Source organism: Pomacea canaliculata, linkage group LG5 (assembly GCF_003073045.1).
Source record: "Pomacea canaliculata isolate SZHN2017 linkage group LG5, ASM307304v1, whole genome shotgun sequence".
Lineage (NCBI taxonomy): Eukaryota > Metazoa > Mollusca > Gastropoda > Architaenioglossa > Ampullariidae > Pomacea > Pomacea canaliculata.
Genome location: NC_037594.1, coordinates 11976748 through 11999750, shown reverse-complemented (window position 1 = coordinate 11999750; position 23003 = coordinate 11976748). Strand labels below are relative to the sequence as shown.

At 42.7% G+C, this 23003-nt stretch overlaps 1 protein-coding gene and 1 long non-coding RNA gene across 4 annotated transcripts in view; one reads left to right on the top strand and one right to left on the bottom strand.

Moving 5' to 3' along the window:
• The window catches only part of LOC112564187, a 30566-nt gene extending 9749 nt beyond the window's left edge, over positions 1–20817 (top strand). Inside the window, exons 2-4 of the long non-coding RNA XR_003099167.1 lie at positions 2908–3038; positions 20106–20193; positions 20473–20817. This is a non-coding gene — a long non-coding RNA (uncharacterized LOC112564187). The remainder of the gene's footprint in view (positions 1–2907; positions 3039–20105; positions 20194–20472) is intronic.
• LOC112564184 overlaps positions 1–23003 on the bottom strand; it is a 66024-nt gene that overhangs the window by 3493 nt on the left and 39528 nt on the right. For all 3 annotated transcript variants that reach the window (XM_025238828.1, XM_025238829.1, XM_025238830.1), the window contains 3 exons: positions 6957–7284; positions 6133–6698; positions 4981–5191 (listed from right to left, as the gene is read on the bottom strand). In XM_025238828.1, the coding sequence (XP_025094613.1) occupies positions 4981–5191; positions 6133–6698; positions 6957–7284 (1105 nt within the window). The remainder of the gene's footprint in view (positions 1–4980; positions 5192–6132; positions 6699–6956; positions 7285–23003) is intronic.

Below are 23003 nucleotides of genomic sequence, written 5' to 3'. Positions count from 1 at the left end.
ATCAGAAAGTGTACTGATTTTTTTCCCATCATTTAGTTAGTTAGTTAGTTCCCGTTATGCCGGTCGGCACGTAGGGCAGCGACAAAGGTCCTCCACTTTTGCCTGTCCTGGGCTAGACTCCCCACAGTACCCCAGCTGAGGTTTTGGGTCTTCATGTCTGCCTCCACAGTTCGGCGCCAGGTGATCTTGGGCCGACCTCGCTTGCGTTTTCCTTCTGGCGTCCAGTGTAAGGCAGTTTTTAGGATGGAGTTGCTCCCGCCTCGGAGGACGTGACCAATCCAGCGCCATCGCTTCTTCAACAGGATGGTGGCCATACTCTCCTGCCCGCACTGGGCAAGTAGTTTTCGTTGGAGATTGTCCTTGGCCAGAAGATGCCCAGGATTCTTCGCAGGCTTTTGGTGTGGAAGACTGACAGTTTGTTGAGGTCGCTGTCAGTCATTCGCCAGCACTCCGAGCCATACAGTAGAGGGGACATGACCAGACTCTGGTAAAGTCTCAGCTTGGTATTGATGCTGTACTGTGTCGACTTCCAGATGTTGCGTAGGCTACAAAGATGCCCTGCCTTTGCTCAGTCTGCTCTGGATGTCACGGCCTGCTCCTCCATCTTGCGTGACCACGCTGCCCAAGTAGGTGAAGCTTTCAACCATCGGCAGGTCTTCTCCCTCTATGCTGATCGGTGTTGGATTGGTGGTGTTCAGGGTCATCACTTCTGTCTTTGTCCGGCTGATGTGCAGTCCGACCTGCTGCGCAAAAGTGTGCAGGCGAGTCGTCTTCTCCTGCATGTGCCGGTGGGTGTGTGACAGCAGGGCCAGGTCGTCGGCAAAGTCTAGGTCTTCTAAGTTCGTGGAGAGTGTCCATCGTATGCCCCTTGGTTCATCTTCCGTTGTATGGCGCGTTACCCAGTCAATGACAAGGTTAAAGAGCAGGGAAGACATCACGCAGCCCTGTCTCACTCCGGTCCCGACCTCAAAGTAGATGTCACTGTTTCCAACACAGCATGAAAAGTTCGCATAGAAGCTTTTGATCAGCAGTACAATTTCCATTGGTATTCCGTATGCTCTCAGGATGCGCCAAAGGCTCTCTCTATGGATGCTGTCAAAAGCCTTCTGGAAATCTACGAAGTTAATATAGAGCTGCCTCTGCCACTCTGTGCACTGTTCAATGATGATTTTCCCATCATACCCTACCATTATTATTTCTGTAAAGCTGTCGGGAAGGCTTAGGCGCAAGAGCAGGGTAGAACATATCTGACAGCTGACAGATGATGGTTTCTGACCAAAAAAAATGGAACATAGAGAAAAAAAATCAGGAAATCGCATACCCCATAAACCCGGGTTGTCGAAAAATCACATAATGTCATCCTGATGAAATATTTTTTGGAATTTTGACTTCATGGACTTAAATTCACCAGGAAGTGCAACATAGGGGAAGTTCAGGCTGGAGTCTATAACCACAAAAAATTAGTTTTATTTTCGTTTAAATGAAATCTGTCATTTCTCGATATACTACTTATGCAATAGGGGAAGCGGAAAGCCAACTGGTTAGAGCAATTGCATCTGAACCGAGAGGTCCGCCGGTTCGAGACCCTGTGGCGCGGCAAACTTTCACCAGTCGACCCAGCTGTCGGAAATGGTTACCTGACTCCATAAAGTGTTGTGGAAGGCAGCAAGGGATAGGAAATAAACACACAAAACTGGATAGCGAAAAATGGGATATCTAACCCTAACCCCGATGACCTGAAAAGGTTAGGGGACCATCTTGACCTTTTACCTGTGTCATTTGCATGGTCTCACAAGTAAAGTCATTCTACAGCATCTTTAAAAAGATTATGGCTTCCTTGAAGTAACTTCTTTTCTTGAAACCTTGAAAACCACTTTTGACAAGTGTTTGTTTTCTTACTTGATAGTTTTTCTGATGTTGATTGAGCTAGGATGGAAGTGTATAGGACACCACCCCGTCCTTTGAGCGACTTTTTTTGTTGGGTGGGGGGAGGTATTGCGGGAGGGGAAGAGAGTTGCAGCCATTCACTAGGGTCTTGTGTCATCGGACTCGCTGGGCTGGAATGAGTCAAATTAGATTGTCAAATGCGAACACGAATGACAAGGGAGCCTACTGGAACTCGATACTCGTGTGAACGCAATTCACCCTCCAGCAGCACCGGACAGTTTTTACGTCCCCTGATGTCTTAGTAGAGGAAACACGCAGACAACGGATCACAGACGACGCCGACAACATGCTGAAAACTAATGGTGTTATTCAGCTTCTGTTCTCTGTCAGGCTGTGTGCCTCCTCCAGGTTCGCGTAGGGAGGAGCTATTAGATTAACGACAGAAATCAGCTTTTGCTCAAAAAGGTTTCCCTTTGACTTCTTATTTTCTGAAAGAAAAATGTCTTAGCTTCGCCTAATTTTGTAAGTGCGTACAGTACATCATATTTTTTTATTTTTTTATTTTATTTATTTATTTATTTATTTTTTTGTGGAGAGCGGGAGGCTCAAGAAATGTGATCTTTCCTCGCCGTTCTTTTCTTCCTTTAAGACCTAAAGTTCACAAGGTGCATGGCTTATGGAGGATCATAGAAGCAGTGCGCTTATTAATATCTTCAATTTGTTAAGAGTTTGGTTGAGCAGCAGCTGCTCTCCCTCTTATCCCCGGCCTGATTTTTATTTATATTTTACCTTAGTTTTCAACTTTTTTCTTCAATGAAAAACTATATCAGACATCTTCTGAACCTTTTTTGTCGTGATAATCATAACAATATGTTCAGCGCATATTTCAAACAGAAACCAAGAATGCCAATAACTTGGGACTCCTTAATTGCTATTCCAAATCTTGTTTTCCATGTCCTGCTCTGTTATGTGGATCTCAGGTCTGAGTTGTGTGTTTTTGTTTGTTGTTTTGTTTTTTAGGGTATCTGAATTGACCGCTAGGTGGCAGCGCGGTAGCACTGTGTGAAAATTCCTGCTGCAGGAGTCTGGCGAGCAATATCTACGAGGCGGTGACTTGGAAGAATTTCTCATTTCTTCCGGCATCAGTTAACGTGAGTCTGCGCCAGAAAATCAGAATGTTTCCGAGACCGTCCATGTTTCTTTAGTACACTTGCCTTAGCTCGTTTTGTGTCCGTTGTTGAAGTGAACTTCCATTTTCTTCCTTATCTGTCTTCCTTTTTTTGTTCTTTATTTTATCTTTATAGTTCAAAAACGGCTGTCTTTGTGTGGGGCTGAGTGTTGAGCATCTACTCATATCGCAGATATACTCAACTTCTTTAGTTAAGCATGGATGCATCACAGGTTGGACTTCTATTTGGTGTTAGGATAAATATTCGATAAAGCATCACGTTTCGTAAATTAAAAAAAAAATGATGCAAAGACCTCCTGATTTGTTACAATCTTTGCAAGTCAGTGTATCTTAAAAATGCTTTTACATTTACGTATCAATAATGTAAATACTAAAGAGAGTTTTTTATGTTTTCAGTATTATATATTCCAAAGATGAAGCCTTGCTTGCTTCCTACAAATCTCTTCTGTAGCAGATCATTTTCAAGACTCTGTTTAGTTTATACATGCATTTTGAAACTCTCCGTTGCCAGAAACCTCTTTCTGGATGGTCCTGGTAACGGCCACATTCATCTAAAATGTCTTCGGTCTGACCTTGGCCTATGCATCAGAGATAATGATCGGCTTGTTGTGGTTGCTGCGAGATAATGAGTCATAATGCTTGCTTCTCCTCGGACACTGGAATTCAGTTACAAAGTTTAACACTCTCATCGCAGTCTTGTTTACCCGGTGCGGCTTAGAAATTTTGTTGCAAATGTCGCAATGCAATTTTAGTTTGCATTTCAAACATCTTTGAGTGTTTTTTTTTTTTCTTTTTTGCTTAAATTCCCTTCCATATTCTTCTGTCCTCGCACAATTTTACTCCATCATTTTCGTGCATTGGAGTAAAAGGCAGCTTACCCAGACAGAATTTCCCCAAGACTGACCAGCTTTTAGTAGCGTGTATATTTATTAATTTACGAGCCTCCCCTCAGCAGACATATTACAAAATGAAACAAAACTGGCTTTAGTATCGACGCAGACCAAGAGAAGCAGGCTCACACAAAGGTCAAAGTGGACACGGTGCAGACATGACAGAAATGCGCCATGCTACTCTTCCATCCTCCCTGGGGACAAGATAAAAGTCGCAGTGGACCCAGTGCACAGAGGGCGGACACAGTGCAGTTGATTATCTCGCCCCCAGAACGTCCAGTAACTTCTAGTTAGCTCCAGAGCCAGCAACATAAACTTCTTCAGCTCACACGACATTTGACACGAAAACATTTGACCTATAGGGAACAAGCCAAGCGGTAAATAAATTTACATAGTTCTTCAAGCTGGTGTGTGGGGATGAGAGAAAGAGAACTTTCTTTAGTATGCTTTATTCACGAGCTCTGCTATGCACATATGCTGTTATGTTATGCACTAAAAAAAAGCATCTGTTCCGCGAGTATTACTATGGTTGTGATTATAATCAGTTGACTAGTCCGCTTGCTCGTCTTTCTCTGCATATCTATGATACTGTCCATCGCCCCTCCCTCTGCCTCCATTACATTTGCCCAACCGTTTTCAGAGTAAGGTATCCATTGCAAACAGCTGAGTCGACTAGGGAAGTTGGCCGCCACACGGATATCTAACATAAGTATACATAAGCGCGCCTCCGGATTCGAACGCCAGTCATCTAACCTGTGTGTGTTTTACAATAATTGTATGTTTGATGGTTTGTATGTATGTAATTAACCTGTAGCTATTTAAAGAAGATTTTTTTTAAAATTTATAATTGTGAAACCCAATTCTGTCTTATTTTCAGAAAGTATCTATACAATCGTTTACCATCTAAAAAAGATTGTCATCATCTGTGTATGTGTGTGTGAGGGGGGAAGTGCGCGAGCAGGTGTCCATATGTCTGTACATGTGTGTGCGTGCGTGTGTGTGGTCAACAGTTACCTTTCATTGACTGTTCGTTTGCGCTGGCACTGGAGTAGCAGAAGCAGAAGCACGCCTTTCGGATGACATGAAGATAGCCTTGCCGGAAGTCTCGGAAGAGAAGGCCAAGTAGCAGAGGGTTGACAAGGCCCGGAAGTGACGCAGATAATATGGTGTACATTAGCGTGGCGTCACTGATGGGATAGCCAGCCTTTTGAATCGTCAGCAATACCTGTGCCCACATTGCAATTTAAACAAAATACAGATTTTTCAATATTGTCCACTTCCTAATAGCTGACCATTTCTAAGCGAGCAATTAATGTCCCTTGACCTGACTGGCTGGAGGGTGACTGCTCTGACTTTTTCTCATCATTCTTCTTAATCTTTGAGCCTTTGTATGTGAATTGTCATCAACAAGTCACCTGTTCAACTGTGGTGTTTGTTTTATCGACTAATTTTTTATGCATACGTTGTTGTTTTTTCTGTGGACTAAGAATGCTTACAGCCATATTTGTGCCATTTTTTCCCCTTTTCTACAAATTTTACACACCCTCATCTTCGACCCACTTGATTTTATTGCTCACTTCTTTTTTTAGTGCCTAAGATTCTCTTTGTGTGTGAGTGTGTGTGAACAGCGTACACTGAACTTCTCTGAACTCTGTGTACTATCCTGACTGCTGTTGTGTTGATGAAGCATTTCCATCAATAATCTGTATGCACGCCAGGTGTGGACAACCATTTGCCTTACTCTTTACCTGTCTCCGTTGTTGTTTTAACAAGCATTAGCACTTGCACTTAGTCTCTTAAGTTGCTATTTTCTTTTGAGTTCCTACAAATCATTCGAATTATTTTACACAGCGGTAGACTCGGCTTCGACATGATGCAAAATCTTTCATGTTTCCTTTTGTGACAGTAATGTTGTGGCATAGTTGTATTTGATTGTACTTCTGTCTGTTGATATGTCTGTAAATATTTGTTTGATGATGTGTTTGGTCTGTTTGTGTTGTGAGCATTTTTAATCTTTATTTAGACTTTCTTTGCTCCCTACTGTGTAAAGCGCATTGAACTTACAGTATTGTGGAGAAATGTGCTATATAAATCTTCTTCTTCTTCTCGTGATTAGTAGTAGAGGGCAGTGTGCAAAGATTAAACATTTTTTTAATGATGACTTACTAGTGCAGGAAGCCAAAGAATTTGGTTGATGAGGATCAACCCGATCATCTTATACATAGCCTGCAAGGATTCTGGTTCCACAAGAGGAGGCGAGAGGTCCTCCGTGTACCGGAAATGATTCTCCGACCTCGTCCACTTTGCTAAATGATTCAGGGTCACAAGGGTAGAGGTCACAGCGAGGAACACGGTCAGTAGGTTGAGAAAACCAAAGGCCAGAAAGGCCAAGAAGTAGGTGCGCCGCCTGGCGGTGTCCGGAGTATCCACTAGCCACGAGCTGCACGTGCGATTGTCCGGCATGACGTCAGGCCCGTAGCCTACGACCGGCAAGCTGGCGATGCTGAGGGCGATGGCGAAGACGAGGAAGAGGACAAGATTAGCGTTGTCCTTGTTGAGAAAGAAGCACCGCCGCCCTCCGCTAGGGGCGCTCGCGGCCAACTCACGCAGGAGGAGCACGCGCCAGGGGAGGGCTCGGGAGGAGTGCGCAGGCCGCAGGCACTCAGGCGGAGAACCACAGACAGGTAGGTGACGATGGCGAGAGCCGACAGACTGCACCACGTGGACGTCACCTGCAAGAGAGATGTCGGACTGTGACGTATGTCTCCTACACGGGGGCAGCAAACTCCGTTTTATAAAAATACAATGGATGATGTTTATAACAAATCAGTAAAATGGTTTTATCGAATCTACCTCACATTCATCAAAAAAAAAAAAAAAAAAAAAAAAAAGAAAAGAAAAAGTGGTACAAAACATTTTTAACTTAAATAAAAAAAATGTCTCAATGCTGAAAGAAGAGAGCCGTCAGTGGTTCGGCGCTACAGCTTCACCTGAAAGCACTCGCAGGTCGCCGCGCCCCCGTACCAGCTGCCATTGAAGTAAGAAGCCAGAGCCAGTGGGGAGGGAACCACGGCAGACAGGACGTAGGTGGCGCACAGGGCGGCAACCAGCTTGTCGCTGAGAGTTCTCTCCCCTGGACGCCTCCAGCATGCGTGCAATAGGATGGGCAGAAGATTCTCCAGACACAGACAGAGCTGGAGGATTATGGTGATGACCCCGGACACCTGCACATCCTTCATACTCTCCGGAAGCGAGTCGGCAATCAACTGGTGGCGGTCTCTCATGGTCGGTTGTGGGGATCAGCCAGTCGTAGACGTCCTCTGGACATGATTTAGAGCAAATACTTTCTTAATGAGCGTACTCACACAGAAACTCGCTCTCTCTCACACACTCTCTCTCTCTCACACACACACAAATCAAATAGTTAGGACATCAGGACGGCAGTCTACAAATAAACCAAATGCCTGTAGACCTCCTCATCAAACATCATTCCACGGCGTTCCGTTTATTTGCTCTGAACTGTTTTATTTCACGTTTGAGAATAAAACTGTGGCTGGAGTGCTGAGTTTGGCTCCTTGCATGGCACTGCCTTTTCCTACTGTGGAAAGCAACCAAGCAACCATTCTGGGTTCTGTACAATATACAGTATCTCTTTCTGCCTGAACGTCTGCTACCAACACGATTACATCATAAATTACCTGACACTGGCATCACTGTTTCATAGAATGTGAATGCCTTCTTCACTATTCAAAGAATGCCTGACAATCTATTTAAGAACGCTTGATACTCGATACGATAACATCAGAAATTGTCTGTAAGGGACACAGTCTACTTTACATTCGCGTCCCGTGAAGTACTCCCCTGTGATTTCTTCAGAGACTGCATCCTAGCTAAACCAGGACTTCAAAAACCTCGAATCCGTTTATTCTGTGACATGGTGTGTCTGGCACTTTAAAAAATATTTCTGTCTCAATGAATTTTTACTTCTTTTGTCAGTGATTTTTTTTTCAAGCATTCGTTTTAACTCGCTTCGTAATGTTTATGAAGAAGGCTTTGTGAAGACATTGTATCTACACGCTCCATTCTCTGCCAGTCCGAGGGACCGGAGCAGAACGGATGTCAGTTCATTCAAGTCCCTCTCCCCTATCCTTGTTTAAAAATGGGAATAGCCTCATTACCACAGAATGATCGTGTTTATCTGATTGGACGGTGTGACATTGGCTTTATCAGCCTCGTTTTGGCCGTGTGTAGCGGCCATGGGAGCATCAAGGTGTAGCGCGCCATCAGATCCTGACGCTGATCACGACTCACGATTGCAAGATGGGAGTGGATTACTCTCCCTGCCACCACCCCACAGAGGCCAGATCACCTAAAGTCCCAGCACTCCAGCTCGTCAGGTTCCATCTTGCAGTCATAATCAATAGACTGATTGTGTCCCTCGCACGAAAGACTTGTTGTGCTGAACCCATCCTCCAAGTACCCCTCTCCCCCACGTCCTTTGAGAAGGGGAGGCGGGAGCTAGCTAGGAGTATTGACAACACCCAGCAGCACTTGCTCACTGATTTCCTAAAGTAAGAAAGGATGATAAATGTTGTCTCGTTAATTGAGTTGCTGCCCTTGCTGCATAAAAAGAATGCTTCTGCCCTGTTTCATTTTTGTTAATCTTCCATTCACGCAAAAGCGTATCCCATTAGAGCATGTCTGACGCCAGTGTCATCATTTACTTTTCTCTCTCTTGATTACTCTCTCTTTTTTATGCAAAAACTGTAAACAGCATAAAGCCAACGGCTCTGAGTAGATGCAATGTCTTCTTCCCCTTCAATGGAAGCCGACAAAAGCTGACTTGTCAGATCCCATATACAAACATTCCGGTACCCGTTCACCCTCCACTAAATTTTAAGTTTTATTTCTTTTTTTTTTTTTCTCCCTTTTCTTGATAGGAACCATCTCTCCGCTTATAAGACTGTTGACATTTCTGTGAATTTTGAGACTAATGTCTTTTGACTGTTCAAAGCCAAATTAGCCGCTAGAAGGTTTTGTTTCGCTGTGTTCCAGTAAATTTTTGTCTCCATTGTTAGATGTGTTTTTGCACGCACTTCATCGCAAAAACAGACAAAACAAAAAAATTATTCTGACCTCAGCTAACCACACCGAAAGTGCATTGGTATTTTCAGGCAAATAAAGTGTGAGGTTAGTCTTGTGTAAAAGAGATAAGAAAGCCTAAATTTACTTTTTAAAATTCTACATAAAGATGTGTGTGTGTCTTTGAGTCTGTGTGTGTGTTTGCTGTTGATTGGAGAGACGAAGAGAATCAATAAAGAACTCTATGACACACGCATGAAACACCAGTGGAATAACCCGTTAATCCTTCAGATTACGGGAAATCACTCTAACCCTTGACCTCCCGTTTTCACCTTTCCGCCCTCGAGCAATTTCCGTTTGTGTAGATTTTTGCATCTTTGAATTTAGACCTGTCGGGTGGTGTGCACCGATGTCAGCGACATAAGCGACTACGTGCAGCCCTCCGACAGACAAGCTGTGCCAATAATTCAGACGATTTAATGATGCTGACACTCATTCGATCGAATCTTTTTTTTTTCTTCTTCTTCTTTATTTGTCTCGTGCGTACCAGCGTCTGCGTGACAAGTTGTATAGAAACTACCAAGATGGCCGCCGGTCGCTCGCCTTTCAGCTCGAATGTTTACAGTGACGTCGACACGCAGGCCCGTCGCGCACTCGCACGTCATTGTCTCGCTCACGGAAGTTGACTAGAGTAGTCACCCTTAGCTAGGGACCTACTCCAAGCTGGGAAGCTCCTGTTCTCCCATCTTGTCGCTGCATGTCGTGCGTGGTCTCAGTTTCTGTTTGTCGATTTCGTCCACTTACAATTATGAGTAGGGCAAGCAGCCGGCGGCAAGAGTTTATTATCAGGCGCCGGCTCGCAGACTCAACTACTCTTCCTTTGTTTGATTTTTTTTTGTCCTTTCTATTTCTTTTCTATTTTCTTCTCCTACTACGATTATGTATTCCCTTTCTTCTCCTTTCTCACTTGTGTGTAATTTTTCGTGACATTTTTTTTTTACATTTCTTTTTCAACATTCAGTTACATTCAACCTTCTGTAAAGATCTAGTTTTAAAGACAATGCTCTCATTAATCATTTACTTATGCGGTCTTGCACTCAGACGTGACCCTTGGTCATCGAAGGGCGCTAATCGGGGTAAGTCATTCCCTGTGGCAGGATGAAGAACTCAAAGATTTTTTTTTTTCCAAAGTTTGTAAAAGGTGTTCAAAACCCGTACATGTTGTTTTGCACCTGGAGCTTAATAGTGATAAAGTGGTTGCAAAGATGACCTGAGGTCAGAAAACGTGAAATAGTGTCAACGGGATCTCGAAACGCTTTTCTTTCAGTTTCCCATTTTGTCCTGGGGAAATGACTTGCTCTCGCTTAGTAACTACCGCCACAACAGAAGGTACCCAAACTGAACACAACAAACAGAAAGCTGCATGGAGTCGTTAGTGACCAGTCGCCTGTCTATAGTTGATCACGCACGACAGCGACAACGGGATTATAAACCGTTATGCAGGCTCTGGCCAACGTTCCCAGGCAACCTCCAACCTGCTTGTGGTAGTGATGAACGTTTGCTGGAGATGGTGCAGACATATGATCGAACACTTTCTGCAGAGGCGCACGTTTTATAAAAATTACAATGCGCATTTGCTGAAGATTGTAGCATATATCTGCTAGAAATGGTGGCAAAGGTTTCTGAAGTTGAAAGCTACACGTGATAGAAAATATGGCGCACGTTGGATGGAGATGGTGGGAGTACATTTGATGGAGATGGTGGGAGCACATTTGGTAGAGAGGGTGGAAGCAATTTTTGTAGAGATGGTGGGAGCACGTTTGCCGGGGATCAGGACGAACGTTTGCTAGTGATATTTGCTGCAGATGGTGTAGGGTGTGTTTGATGGAGCACATCCCCGGGGCGGGATTGCAGTGCTGCATGCTGGATACAGACGTGAGTACAGTCTGCCTGTTGTTACCCAGGGCCCAGTGCTACTAACTTCAAGCCTGCAGGAATCCTCATTGTCTGGTTCACACAGCATATCTGACGATAACATTTTTACGATCCAAAAACAAGATATAATATTAATATACCATAAACAGTGTCTCCCACTTTTTGTACAGTTATTTTATTATTTATTCGAGAACGTTTGTGGACACACATTTTTTATGAACTGTATTCTGAACACAGCGTTCCCAGAAGACAACAGCGGAAAGTAAAGCTTCCAGACGAGTAATTCAGCGGCTACAAAATAAAATAAAATAGACAATAACACGTTGACATGCGGACAAAGCAAAATGACTGGCAAGTACTGCTTTTTCAAGAAGAACCTGTAGCTCAACATCTTTAATTCATCATTCGGATTCTTTGATTAACCGAATGGCCAATTGGTTGGGCGACTGACAGGTTGAATGGATATCTGACAGTCTTCTGAAATTTCACAATATTTGGGAGGTTACGAAACTTTCAGGGTCTCAAAAGTCTGATAGGTTGGGTTTTTTGTTTTTTTTTTCTTACGGAAAGCAAAGTTTTACCACTGGGATGCCACTGTTACAGACAGCTTGTCATCGTAAGCAACATCAGCATGTCTGAGGTCCTCGCCTTCAGGGCGATAATGATTACGATTACGATATAATGATAATGATTATTATTGCTCTTTTGACTTTTGTTGCTTCTGCTCGCGACCTGGAATTATAGCTTTTGCTGCTCCTGTACTCGACACTATGGACCACAGTTATGAAGGGAGAGAAAGTCGTTTCCCCGGGGCAAAATGGGAAACTCAAGGAAAAGAGACTCGTTTTCAAAGAATAAAGCAGTATCGAGATCCCGCGGACACTACTTCATGTTTATTGACCCCAAGATATCTATGCAACCATTTTATTACTACGGTTCCAGGGGTAAAACATCCACGGGGTATGAACACCGTTTAGAGACTTTGGAAAAAAGACATTTATTCTTAAGTTCTCCGCGTTGCCCCAGGACTAAGGACCTTGAAGGGCTCCATTCAAACATACAAACCTACGAGTTCCTTTACATGCCTGAATGAGTTTTAGTAAATATGTTTTAATAATGACACATTATTCCCAACTGGAATTTGTGCATGCACGCAAATGCATTGAAATGTGCGCGATATCTGCTGTTATTAAGAATCTCAAAACATATTTCAACTCTGGAAAATATAGTCATGTAGAAAGACTACCATTCTTGAAACAGAAAAGCATTCAGTAATAAAACACTGAGTTTAGCATGTATACCGATAGGCAATTGCATTTCCCCTTTTTTCGCTGCTCGTGTGCTGTGTGTTTTACAGCATTGTACGGTTGAGATCGGATTGTTTTCTAGTCCAGTAATCGCTGTCACCTTTGTTTTCCACGAATCTAACTGTCACATCTATGTAACCCTCCTTTCCTAGCAAACTTTCCATCCAGCCTTAGCTTTTCTTTCATATCTACCCTTCTGCTCTTCCTGACTTCCCTATCTTCGCAACCTTTTCTTTGTAACCTTCCCCTTCTTGCACCCTTCGTATACTTGTAACCTTCTTTATAACCTTCATATCTGTATAAGCTTCTACTCTTCGTATGCGATCTTTCTTTTGCAATGTATCAATTATGTCACGTTCATATCTATGTAACTTTCGTATTTACTCTGCTTTGTTTCTTTCCTTCCTTTTTTCTGTCTTTATGTAGTTATTTTTCTTCCTTCTCCCCCTTCCAATCTCAATACCTCATGGCAAGGAAGCCAGAGCTCGTGAAGGAGACAATTGCAGTTTCCTAGACTAATGCATTACTGTGTACGACTGTTGCTTTGTTCCTTTCACCCAGGCGGCGCCTCTGGTCTCGCTGCAGACAAGCTTTGAGGATTTGTCCTATCGATCCCCCAGTCCGGAATGGGGGTCTCGTAATCGAAGTTAACTTTATCTGACCCGCAACTGGACATTTCCAAGTCCGCCTCCACCTACATTTGTCGTATGTTACTTGTCTGAGCTCTCTCTTTCTCCTCCTTCCCTCTATCTGTTCTCAACCCCCTTCTCTTTCTTTTTAAATTCCTGTTTCCTTTACGGTTCGTCGTTCATTGAAGTTACAGCTCCCGGCTCGCACATCAAACTAATCATCAACCTTGCAATCAATAAAGCGAAACACACTGAAAGTGTTGTGTATATATCCATGCTAATTATCTTTTTTTCTGTGGTGTCTTCTCATTTATTGTTTACGGCCCTGCATGCTTTGAGTGGTTTTGACTGTTTCCGTGGAAATGGTGGTTGAAGTTTCCTGAGAGGAAATTGTTATTCCCCTTTAAAGCCACTTGCCACAATTCTAACTCTCGTTTAGCATTTCTGAGCCAATGGGTATCGAGGGGCGCATTATCTCGTCTAAACCTCGCGGTTTTCACGTTCGTTTCGCTGTAGTACGTGTCGGAAGGTCTCGTCTTTAATTACGTGCATCCTCGCCATCGTTAGCCTCATCGGAAATCCGAGCTTGTGCCGCACCAACAGCAGAATGCAGATAGAAAGTTCCGAGCAGAAAACGTGTAAAGCTTTCAGATCAATCTTTCAGAAGCAGCATCCTAACAGAGAAATAATGACCTCACCTCCTCCACCGCCGGACGAGAGCAAAAAACATTAGCCTCAGGTGTCGATGGCGAGGGCTGGCCAGGGAACCTCCGGCATGTAAAAATAAATGCGAAGAGCACTCGGAAGACTCGTTGCCAAGAGAAAAATTTGTCTTCGTGGAATGCCAATTAATTGGACTGCCGGGCCGGGGCCACTCGCCATCCTTACACCTCCCTCGCTGGCGTAATGAATGCATCCATCACCGCTGTAGAGGAGGGATTGGGTGGCCATCGTGCTGTGCCCTGTTTGCTCAACGATCTTTGTCGCTGTGATAAATATATCAAGGCGTTTCTCTCTTATCTATCTCCCTGTCTATTGGTTTAGTCTTTCCTTTTATTTATTTCTTTACTCTCTGAATTATTAATTAACAGTTGGTGTATAATTGTGGCCTTCATTTCTTTGTGTCGCTTACCACTGGTGTTAAGTAAGCTCGCGTATTCACACACTCTCTCTCACACAAGTAACGTGCACACACACACACACTAACACACTAACATTCACATGTGACGAGATTCTGATTGCCAAAGGTCATGGCCATTGCATGTAACATAAAAATTAACTCTTCGTGGCTAGTGTCCGTGCCATGCAATGTTGAAACAAGAATTCTTATTTCGTCTTAGGAGTTCTAAAAATTCTTCTCATTTTCTGAAAAAAAAAATCCGAGGCTGTCTTGTGCAAATATGAAAGCGGAAGAGTGGGAGTTATGACAGTATTTTTGGTGCCTATTCACGATCTTTTTAGTCTCTTGATGAAATATATTTCGCCTGCAAGAAGAGATGGGCACTGCAACAACAGTCTTAAAGAAGAAACGAGTGTGTGTGTGGAGAGAGAGAGAGAAGGAAAGAAGTTTCCAGCGATAAGGACATGATAGTACGGTACGTACACTCAATAAAGTTTTACTTCTTTTATCACTTGCCTTCCGTATGGTTATTCATCCATCTTCTGTCTTTATTTCTCACTTGTCGCCCTTCCTTATTTGTATTCATTTATTCTAGAGCACGTTTCTACCTCTTTCTCAATGAAATCTTTCCTCTTCTTGATCGGCTCTTATCTTCTTGTCTTCATGCCTGACTGGCTGTGTGTCTGTTTGTCTTCCTGTCTGTCTCTGTCCGACGATCTTCCTGACCAATTCTTTGTTTCCAGCTGCCAGTCCTGTTGTCGTGGTTTCGGTTCTAAGTGATCAGTGCAACGGTAGCTCTGTGATCGGGATCCGTTATTCAGTGATGGCGTGTTCGTCAGTGAGGTTTACCCTCACTACTTCATTTCATCTGTCTAGCTTATGTCATATTATTCTGTAGAGCAAATTATTCTGGGATTTCAAAGTCTCTGAAGAGCAGATATTAGTCTGGAAATTTTTTTTTAAACCCGTTAATTTCGAACCCAACGCGTTGATTTGATGTGTTTGTCCTGGAGGAGACGGCGTGACTTGGACATGAAGCTCAAAGTTCAGAGTGACACTATTACAAGATTAAAGAGGAGAAAATAAAAAGTTTTACGAGTCGAGTGCACGTGGTCCGTTCTATCAACCAGACTTGTTTTCTCTTGCACCCAAACGCGTGTTGTGACTTTGCCAGCGAAAGAAGGAGAAAAAATAACCATGCACGAAACACAAACATTTGAGAGGTGATGCCAGCAAAGGCGTCTTATCCTCGAGAAAAAAACGTGCACAAGAAAACATTAAGGAAACTTAAACAAAACAACTCCTAGCAAATATTTTGTTTTTATTATGCCAGCATCTTGAGCTTAAAGCAATTCATTTGTCCTGTGTAACCCGAAACAGAAAGTTTGTTCGCTTTGAGCATCGCTCTTTATTTATTATTACCACTCAGTGCCCCACTACAAGTACTTACCGTTGGCATAAAGTCTTTTACCATTGGATTTTATTCATACATTCGAGTGACATGGTGTTCACACGTACCAGTGACGTATTCACATAACAGTGGCTGATAATTTTATATATATAGATAGAATCTGAATGGCGTACTAATATATTTGCTTTTGAAGCCTTTTTGTTGCAAAATTATAAGTAACTGCAAAATAGGAAAATTTAATGAACATAAAGATTAGATGATTTTCAAAGTGGTAAACTGACAACTGACGGTAACTGACAAACTAATTATTGAGAAAAGTATTAGCCAGAACCCTTATGGCCAAGTTAATGAAGGACTCGTGTCAACACACTGCATGTTGATGGCGTAACATTGCCAGGGGCGCTTGTTATGAAGTGTTTGTCGATGCCCTCGGGCAATGTGAGAAACGTAAGGACAAGCGTCTTGTTTCCAACATTGTAAAGCAGTTCCTAGACTCCGGAGATGTTTTACCCCTGAAGTCATAGTTATAAAGTTGTAGAAAAACCCAGGGTAAATAAACATAAATTAGTGTCAGCGGGATCTAGACACTGACTTATAACTTCGGAAACAAGACGCCTTTCCTTGAGTTCCTGATTTGGCCCTGGAGAAAAGATTTCCTCTCACTTCCTAACAGAAGCTAGTGCAAGGGTCCCAGCAGTCGATGAGCTAATCACACAAACACCGCAAGAAATATACGTTTCAGACTTGTCGATATGAAAGTCAGACAAAAACTGTAGTAAATTAGGAGAAGTATCCGAGCAAATATTTATCACATCAACACATATATTTGCCTCATCACGTGGGCCACGAAAACCATCCAGAACTGAAGGTCTACGCTAAAACTGACCACGTGTCCCCAGCCAGAGACCACTTAAATAATTAAAAGGCTTGTGGGTGGAGGCTGTTAGGGTAACATGATGCAAGGTAGACGGCCATAAGTGGCCGGAGCGAGCCAAGCGTGAACAGCTGCCCAGCGGAAATATGAATGACGTCTGTGGTAGACGGACCGTTTCGACGGTTATGTCTGATGGCCGGTGTCATGATCTGAGTTTATGCTCGAGCCCGGCTTCAAAATTCTCACAGTGCGCAGGCTCAAAGGTCAGCAGGTCATGTGTTCTTGAGTGTGCAAACAACAAATTTCTGTCAAGGACTTGTACCTTATACAGATAATTAGTCTTGTCCCTACCTTCCTGTACGTCACCTGCGAATTGATAAAACAAAAAGGGATGAAAGGCTTAATCGTCGTCGTCGTCGTCGTCATCATCATCATTATAGGAAAGCAAAGGGAAACGTTGATTCAAATCTTGTACAAAACTTTTCATCTTTTTTTTTTTTTTCTTGCCATACTCATCGAGTGCTCGTCCAAACTCCTCTGAACATCTAGAAAATAAAAGCAACAAACATAAAATTGGATCTCCTCATCAGACGACATTGATGCATTTATCTACTTGAACCTTATTTATTTATGTTAGTTTCGATTTTAATGGTTCGTATATTGAGACGGGAAGGCACCTAAGAATCTAAGTATTCTCTTTTCCTAGATGTATGTCCAATCAACATTAAAGGCAACATAAATATTACATCAGCTTCCTTCTACAGTTAGGGCTACTCCAGTTGTCTCTCCTGGGGGCCTCCTGATCAGATATGCAGCTCTGCGCCCCTGGTGCCCCATTGTATGGCACCGCAAAGGCGGATGATTCTTTTGCAGCCAGCTCAAGGAATTTGAAAAAAAAGCGAATTAACGACACTGAACTTTTAAAAGGTATCCATTCTCCATCCCACCCATCACCTGATCTGTCCATCAAACCGGGTAGCGTCTTTTGATTTAGCAGCAAGCCGCCTTTTGCTCGCGTTACCGTCGCTCTTCCAGTTCAGTCATCCGTCTCCTTATCCATTTAGGGAGAAAGCTCTCATGAATATTTTTGTGGACTGTTCTCTTGCTACGAGATGAAAGGAAAAAATCCCTATTCTATAAATCAATCGTCTACATTCATAACTGAAGTTTTGTTTGGATTGTCTAATGGGATGCTCAGTAAAGGGAAATAAAGATGAAGGATAAAAAAAAAAATCACTCACACTTTTATTTCCGAGGGTAGTAATAATTTTTTGCAGAAGTAAAGCAACTTATCATAGATAGGAGATAGAAAAAAATAATAATGTCCATTCGCAGAAATAGGCACCATTAAAATACCCTGGGACTGCTGTGTCTGTCTTAAAATACTCTGGGACTGCTGTGTCTAAGTGTCTTTCTCCCCAAACTGTTTTTTCTTACTGCACAATACATTTTCGTGATGAATGGAATTCGGACACGGGGCCTTTCTTGAGGTCCGTCGATCAATAGAGAAGTTTTGAGGGTTCACTTCTGTAAATATCTGTCTGCAACACTATCTCTGCTCCTCCTCGCCGGCTGATTAGCATGTCGTATGTTGTCTTCAGCCTGCAGTAGAACCTCCCTACACCGACTGTGTAACTGTTGTCGGTGGATGCTATGTACATGTTGGACAGTGTATATCTCGCTGTGTGGGGACAGTGTACATTACGATGTGTAGTGAACGTCTGCACCACGATAACGACTGTGTTCACCTCGATGTCTACCGACTGGGTAAACCGAGTTATAGTTGGTTGCTTGCTTCTACCTTGACTTGATTTGCCACTATGGGGCAAAGGGAGTCTGGAGGAAACTGGAGTAGCCGGAGAAAGGTCATAGCAATGTTTCGACAATTCATATAGCACCAGACTAGAACAATATATTAAAGTGTTTGGATTTCTAGTTCAAAAAGGATAACAAACAGTTACACGTCTGTAAAATATTTTATCGGTGGATTTGCATTGCTTCCCTTCCGACACTTGCGAACTCATTATGGTTTTGCAGAGAGACATTTTGCATGCAACCTTATGAGCAACAAAGTAAACAAACAAAGATACCTCAAAGACTTCTATTAAATCTGTTCTGTGATTGGAATTGTGGCAAGGATTTAACCGTTCGCGTGGATTCCAGTTTCTCAAATGAATTGTGCCCGCTGGGAGCAACTTCTGGAGACAGGTCTTTCATCCTACATGACATTCTATAGCGTGCTCTCAATCAAACTTTGTTTATATTTTTCTGTGCATTGTGTATGCTTGTTTTTCTTTGTATGCCTGCCCTTAAAGGTGTCTGGTTGATGCTGGAGAATATATAAACGTTGTGATGATGATGGTGACTATTTTATCTCTCCTTACTTTAGAAAGACGGTAAGAATGTTTGTAAGTAGTTTCAATCTTAACTCTAACTTGATTTTCTTACTCAAATTGTAAAAATCCACTTTTTCGTGTATTTATCTGAAAAGACGAAATCGATATATGTGATCAATCTTCAGTGGGATTTTCAAGCGACGGATCAAATTACGAAGCTATTTCTTTGGCTTCTTGTTCATTTCTCCGTACTGTCAGTGGGTTTTATTTTCCCACGACGTTTAATTTCAACATTTTGAAACACCTGTTCCGACAAACCGCAAGTGAAGGAGAAGTTAAGTGATCTATAATTATTAGCATATATAGCACTTTCTTTCATGTCCTTTGGTTGCTCCTGATCCGCGCCGATTTCGCGTGCCGCGTGGTAGTGCCGCGTGGTAATGCCGCGCGGTAATGCAATTTTCTTGATGTTCGGAGTAGAAGGGTTTCCATCACAGTACCCGGGTAAGTTCAACCTATCGTGTTACGTCTGGTGACTGGCTACATCCAAAGCATACCCCGATTTATGTCTATGGCGCGTCGGGCAGAAGCAATAGAAAGTTATGAGCGATGCAGCAAAACCTGACAGACAAACATGTAAACTTTCTGGCAATTTCTCCGCCTCGTTCTGAGCTATTGCGTGTTCAATGACGTGGGCGCCAAGGAACGGCCGATGGTTCCCAGCAAAACCAATGCAACAGTCTCGTCAAGTGTAAGTCGACCGTGATATCTACTGTAACCAATGGGCATCATATTTCTACCCTCGCGTTCAGGAACTTCTTCCATCAAGCGTGTGGTGTCTGGTATTATCTTTCCGCAACCTTTCATCATCGATTGACAACACAACGATTCTCCCCAACTCCTACTCGTCCACCCCCGAAGTAATCAAAGCGGTCAGAAGAAAGAAATATTTAACATCAGGGATATCCAAGGAACACATATGCAAGTCTCTTGTAGCAAACGTGGACGGACGTCATCGTACAGTAATTGTATTCAGGGTCAGAGGTTATCGTTTTAATGGTCATTGTGGTAGGGTAGTAATGGCTTGTGTTGTAGTAACAGCAGAAGCAGTGATGGTGATGGCAGTGGTAGTTTGTTGTTGTTCTTATTATTATTTAAAATGTGTGATTTATACAGCGCATGATCACGCTCATAACGAAGCATGCTCTCTGAGCTTGAGATAAGAAAAAGACATAGCATGCGAAGAAAGGAAGAATAAACAACCGTTCAGACGATTACTAACTTCAATCAGTCTCTCCCAGCTTATTTTCCTCTTTATCTCCCTCTCTCTATTTCTGAAAGCCCTCAAAAAACTTTTTTAATGTCACTGGCTTGTAACTTTGACACTTTTGTACTGTGAAGTTTTCTTTCTTTTAAAGAGATATTGTTTTGTCCTTTCCATCCAGGGCCATAAAAATGCCAAACGTCATTTGTCGCTACAATATCGATCAACGCCGTTGATATCGAAGCTGGAAGACCCATCAAGATTAAAAAGTAAGAAGCTGCATGTTCTAAAAGTGACAACAAAAATGTTCTCTCGTTCCTAAGTTGCGAAGATTAATATGAGCTTGCGAAATATGAGGGATGGCATGCTCCCCAACCCCCCAAAAAGAAAAAAAACGTTCCCATGAAGACTTGTTCTGCTTTTGTGTACATTTCAATATTTTCAATATTTGACTAGTGGGTTTTCAATTGTTTTTTTTTTCTAATTATATAATACAAGTGCAAGATGGTTACTCATATCTGAGTGAATACCACTCTTCTTTACAACAGTCAGGCGATGTAAGATGACCCGCATGACGCTCTGTGGAAGACCATCGTGAAAGAATTCAATAGCAGGTAGGTGGCGGATAGGGAAGACGACTGACTGACTGACCCCTATTCCGTTCTCGAGATACATACCTACAAACATTATCATCATAGAAAGAGGTCAAGAATCGTGGTCAGGACATGCCTTATTAGCCTATGTCCCAGCTTTCCAGTTGACTGAGGCCTTCGTAACTAAGCGTTTCCTTGCGTTGTCCTGACCTCTGTGCTGCTAACTTATTCGGCGGTTGGTGATGTTTGTCTGAGTATATCTCAATAACAAAAGGTGTGTATTGGTCAGATACAGCAATGGAGTAACTGAGTACAGTATTACAGTATCTTTCTTTACTTTATCAGGAAAAATTACAACCCACTAGTACTTTGCTATACCAAGTTCCATAATATTACAAAATGCCAGTTTCTGCAGGGACTCGACAGCTTACAACACTAATATAGTGTGAAAACCTTTTGCTTGCGTTTGTTCATGAAGCACTTTAAAGCTCTTCAAGTTACATATATACATAAAACAATTTAAAGCTCTTGAATTTATATATAAAGCATTTTAAAACTCTTAAAGTTATATATATAAAGCTATATATCGAATGTTGGGATCGTGTGTGCACTCGAGACTAGACTGATCGATTTAATTAACTGGACATTGGACTGGTTCATTTAATTAATTAGCTTGTTGAACCACAAAGCATAAAGTTGAAAGCGATGTCCCGGTCCACTGGCCTAAACATGACCTGTGCGGAAAGTTTCCATAGTTTCCTTCATTTCCTAATGAGGATTTTCTCCCACTGTCCCTTAAAAATAAATTTTTCAATTAAAGTTTGGATGCACTTCCTTTCGTTTTCCCTTTTGTATATATGATTGTGCGTGAGAGAGAGAGAACGATGTGAGTGCGGATGCGAGAGAACTCATGGCCACCTCCGGACCTCCGATGGATCTTGCCATCTATGCAAGTAAAGGGCCACACATTGCTTCCCGTTCATAGTTACCTTCCTGTTGTTCCTAACTATCGCCTTTAGCCCACAGGTACAACCACGTGACTTTTTCCAATTGTTTCAATAAATCGACATATCCGACAGGGTAGATATAGCATCAAAGCAGCGTTGAATTACATTCACACAACGGTCACATCCAGCGAGGGATCGTTACGGATGCTGTTGGCGTTGATGGATGCAGGACAAGGGAGCTATTGTCTGGCGCGAGGCAACATTCACGCATGCCAGCTGCTTCTAGTAATTGGACACTTTCACATTTCCTCCACCGCTGGGGCGGGAACAAACCGGAAACGGCAGAGCATTTCTCCGATGATGACGAAACAAATCTCACCATTTCCTTCAGCAGGTCGGTCAGCCAGTGGTCTTCATTCATACGAACTCCAAGCAGCAAAAGAAAAAAAAAAGTATTTTTAAGCTGGAAGTTGAAGCTCTCTTTTCTTCCTTTGTAAGTGCGGAAGGATTATGTTTTCTATACATAAAATAGACTTTGCAGAATGATGCAGACAAAAATACAGACATCATAATGATATTGATACAAGATTATCAGGGGTCGCACATAGTTCCTACACGATTTACCCACGGCAAGCATCCAATGCATTCGGCGGTCGTTCGCCAGCATCGCCAGCCGATCCTCAGAAAACGAGACTACAATATATAATACGATTTTATTTGAAAGAGGAAAAAACTACACCACGAAACTCGAGACCACAGTTAATGTTTATAAATGTCTAAACAAAACCTACCGCATTTCGATGAAAGATGACTAGAAGAAAGGTGTCACTCGCCAGTTAACTAGCGAGAAAGCTCAGTTAACACAAAAACAAAGAAGAAGCCTGCAAAAAGTTTTCAAACTCCATTGAACAGCTTCTGCCCAAAGAGTCTTGTCGTTTTTATTCCCGTTCCCTCATCTCTCTTTTGCTTCCCTGCAGAGCCTTTCTTACATTTCCAATAAACATCCGAGAAAAACGTCTGGTGCTGACTGGCGTGAAAACTGTCCTCCCAAACTTTTTCCATTTAACGGCATTTCAACGGTTCTTTTACAGCTTTAATAACATAACACATGGTATAGACGTATTCCAAAGAAATAAACAACCGTTAACTAAGAAATTAAACGCGTCACCAGCACGTGCATATTGTCTAGAACTTACTTCCTGTCATGGACAATTGCACCGGGATTTTCCATAGTCCCTTGGGTAGGGCTGGGCTGGGCTGTGCTGGGTGGGTTGGTTGGTTTCGTCTTTGACACAACTCCCACTTAACTTATATGTACCAATCCTTTGCTCTAGACAAAGGCAACACATGAAAGGCAACCATTCGTTGCAAAACTTAATTACTCTAACAGGTTCTCATTGCGATGTGCCCCAATCTCAACAAGTTAGTCTCAATTTCCCTGGGCGACCTCAGTGAGTTGAATAGGCTTCGCAACCGACCAACATCAGTCCCGTAAATGTTTCTGTCCTCACTCAATGCCAGCAAAGAGAACTGTACGAG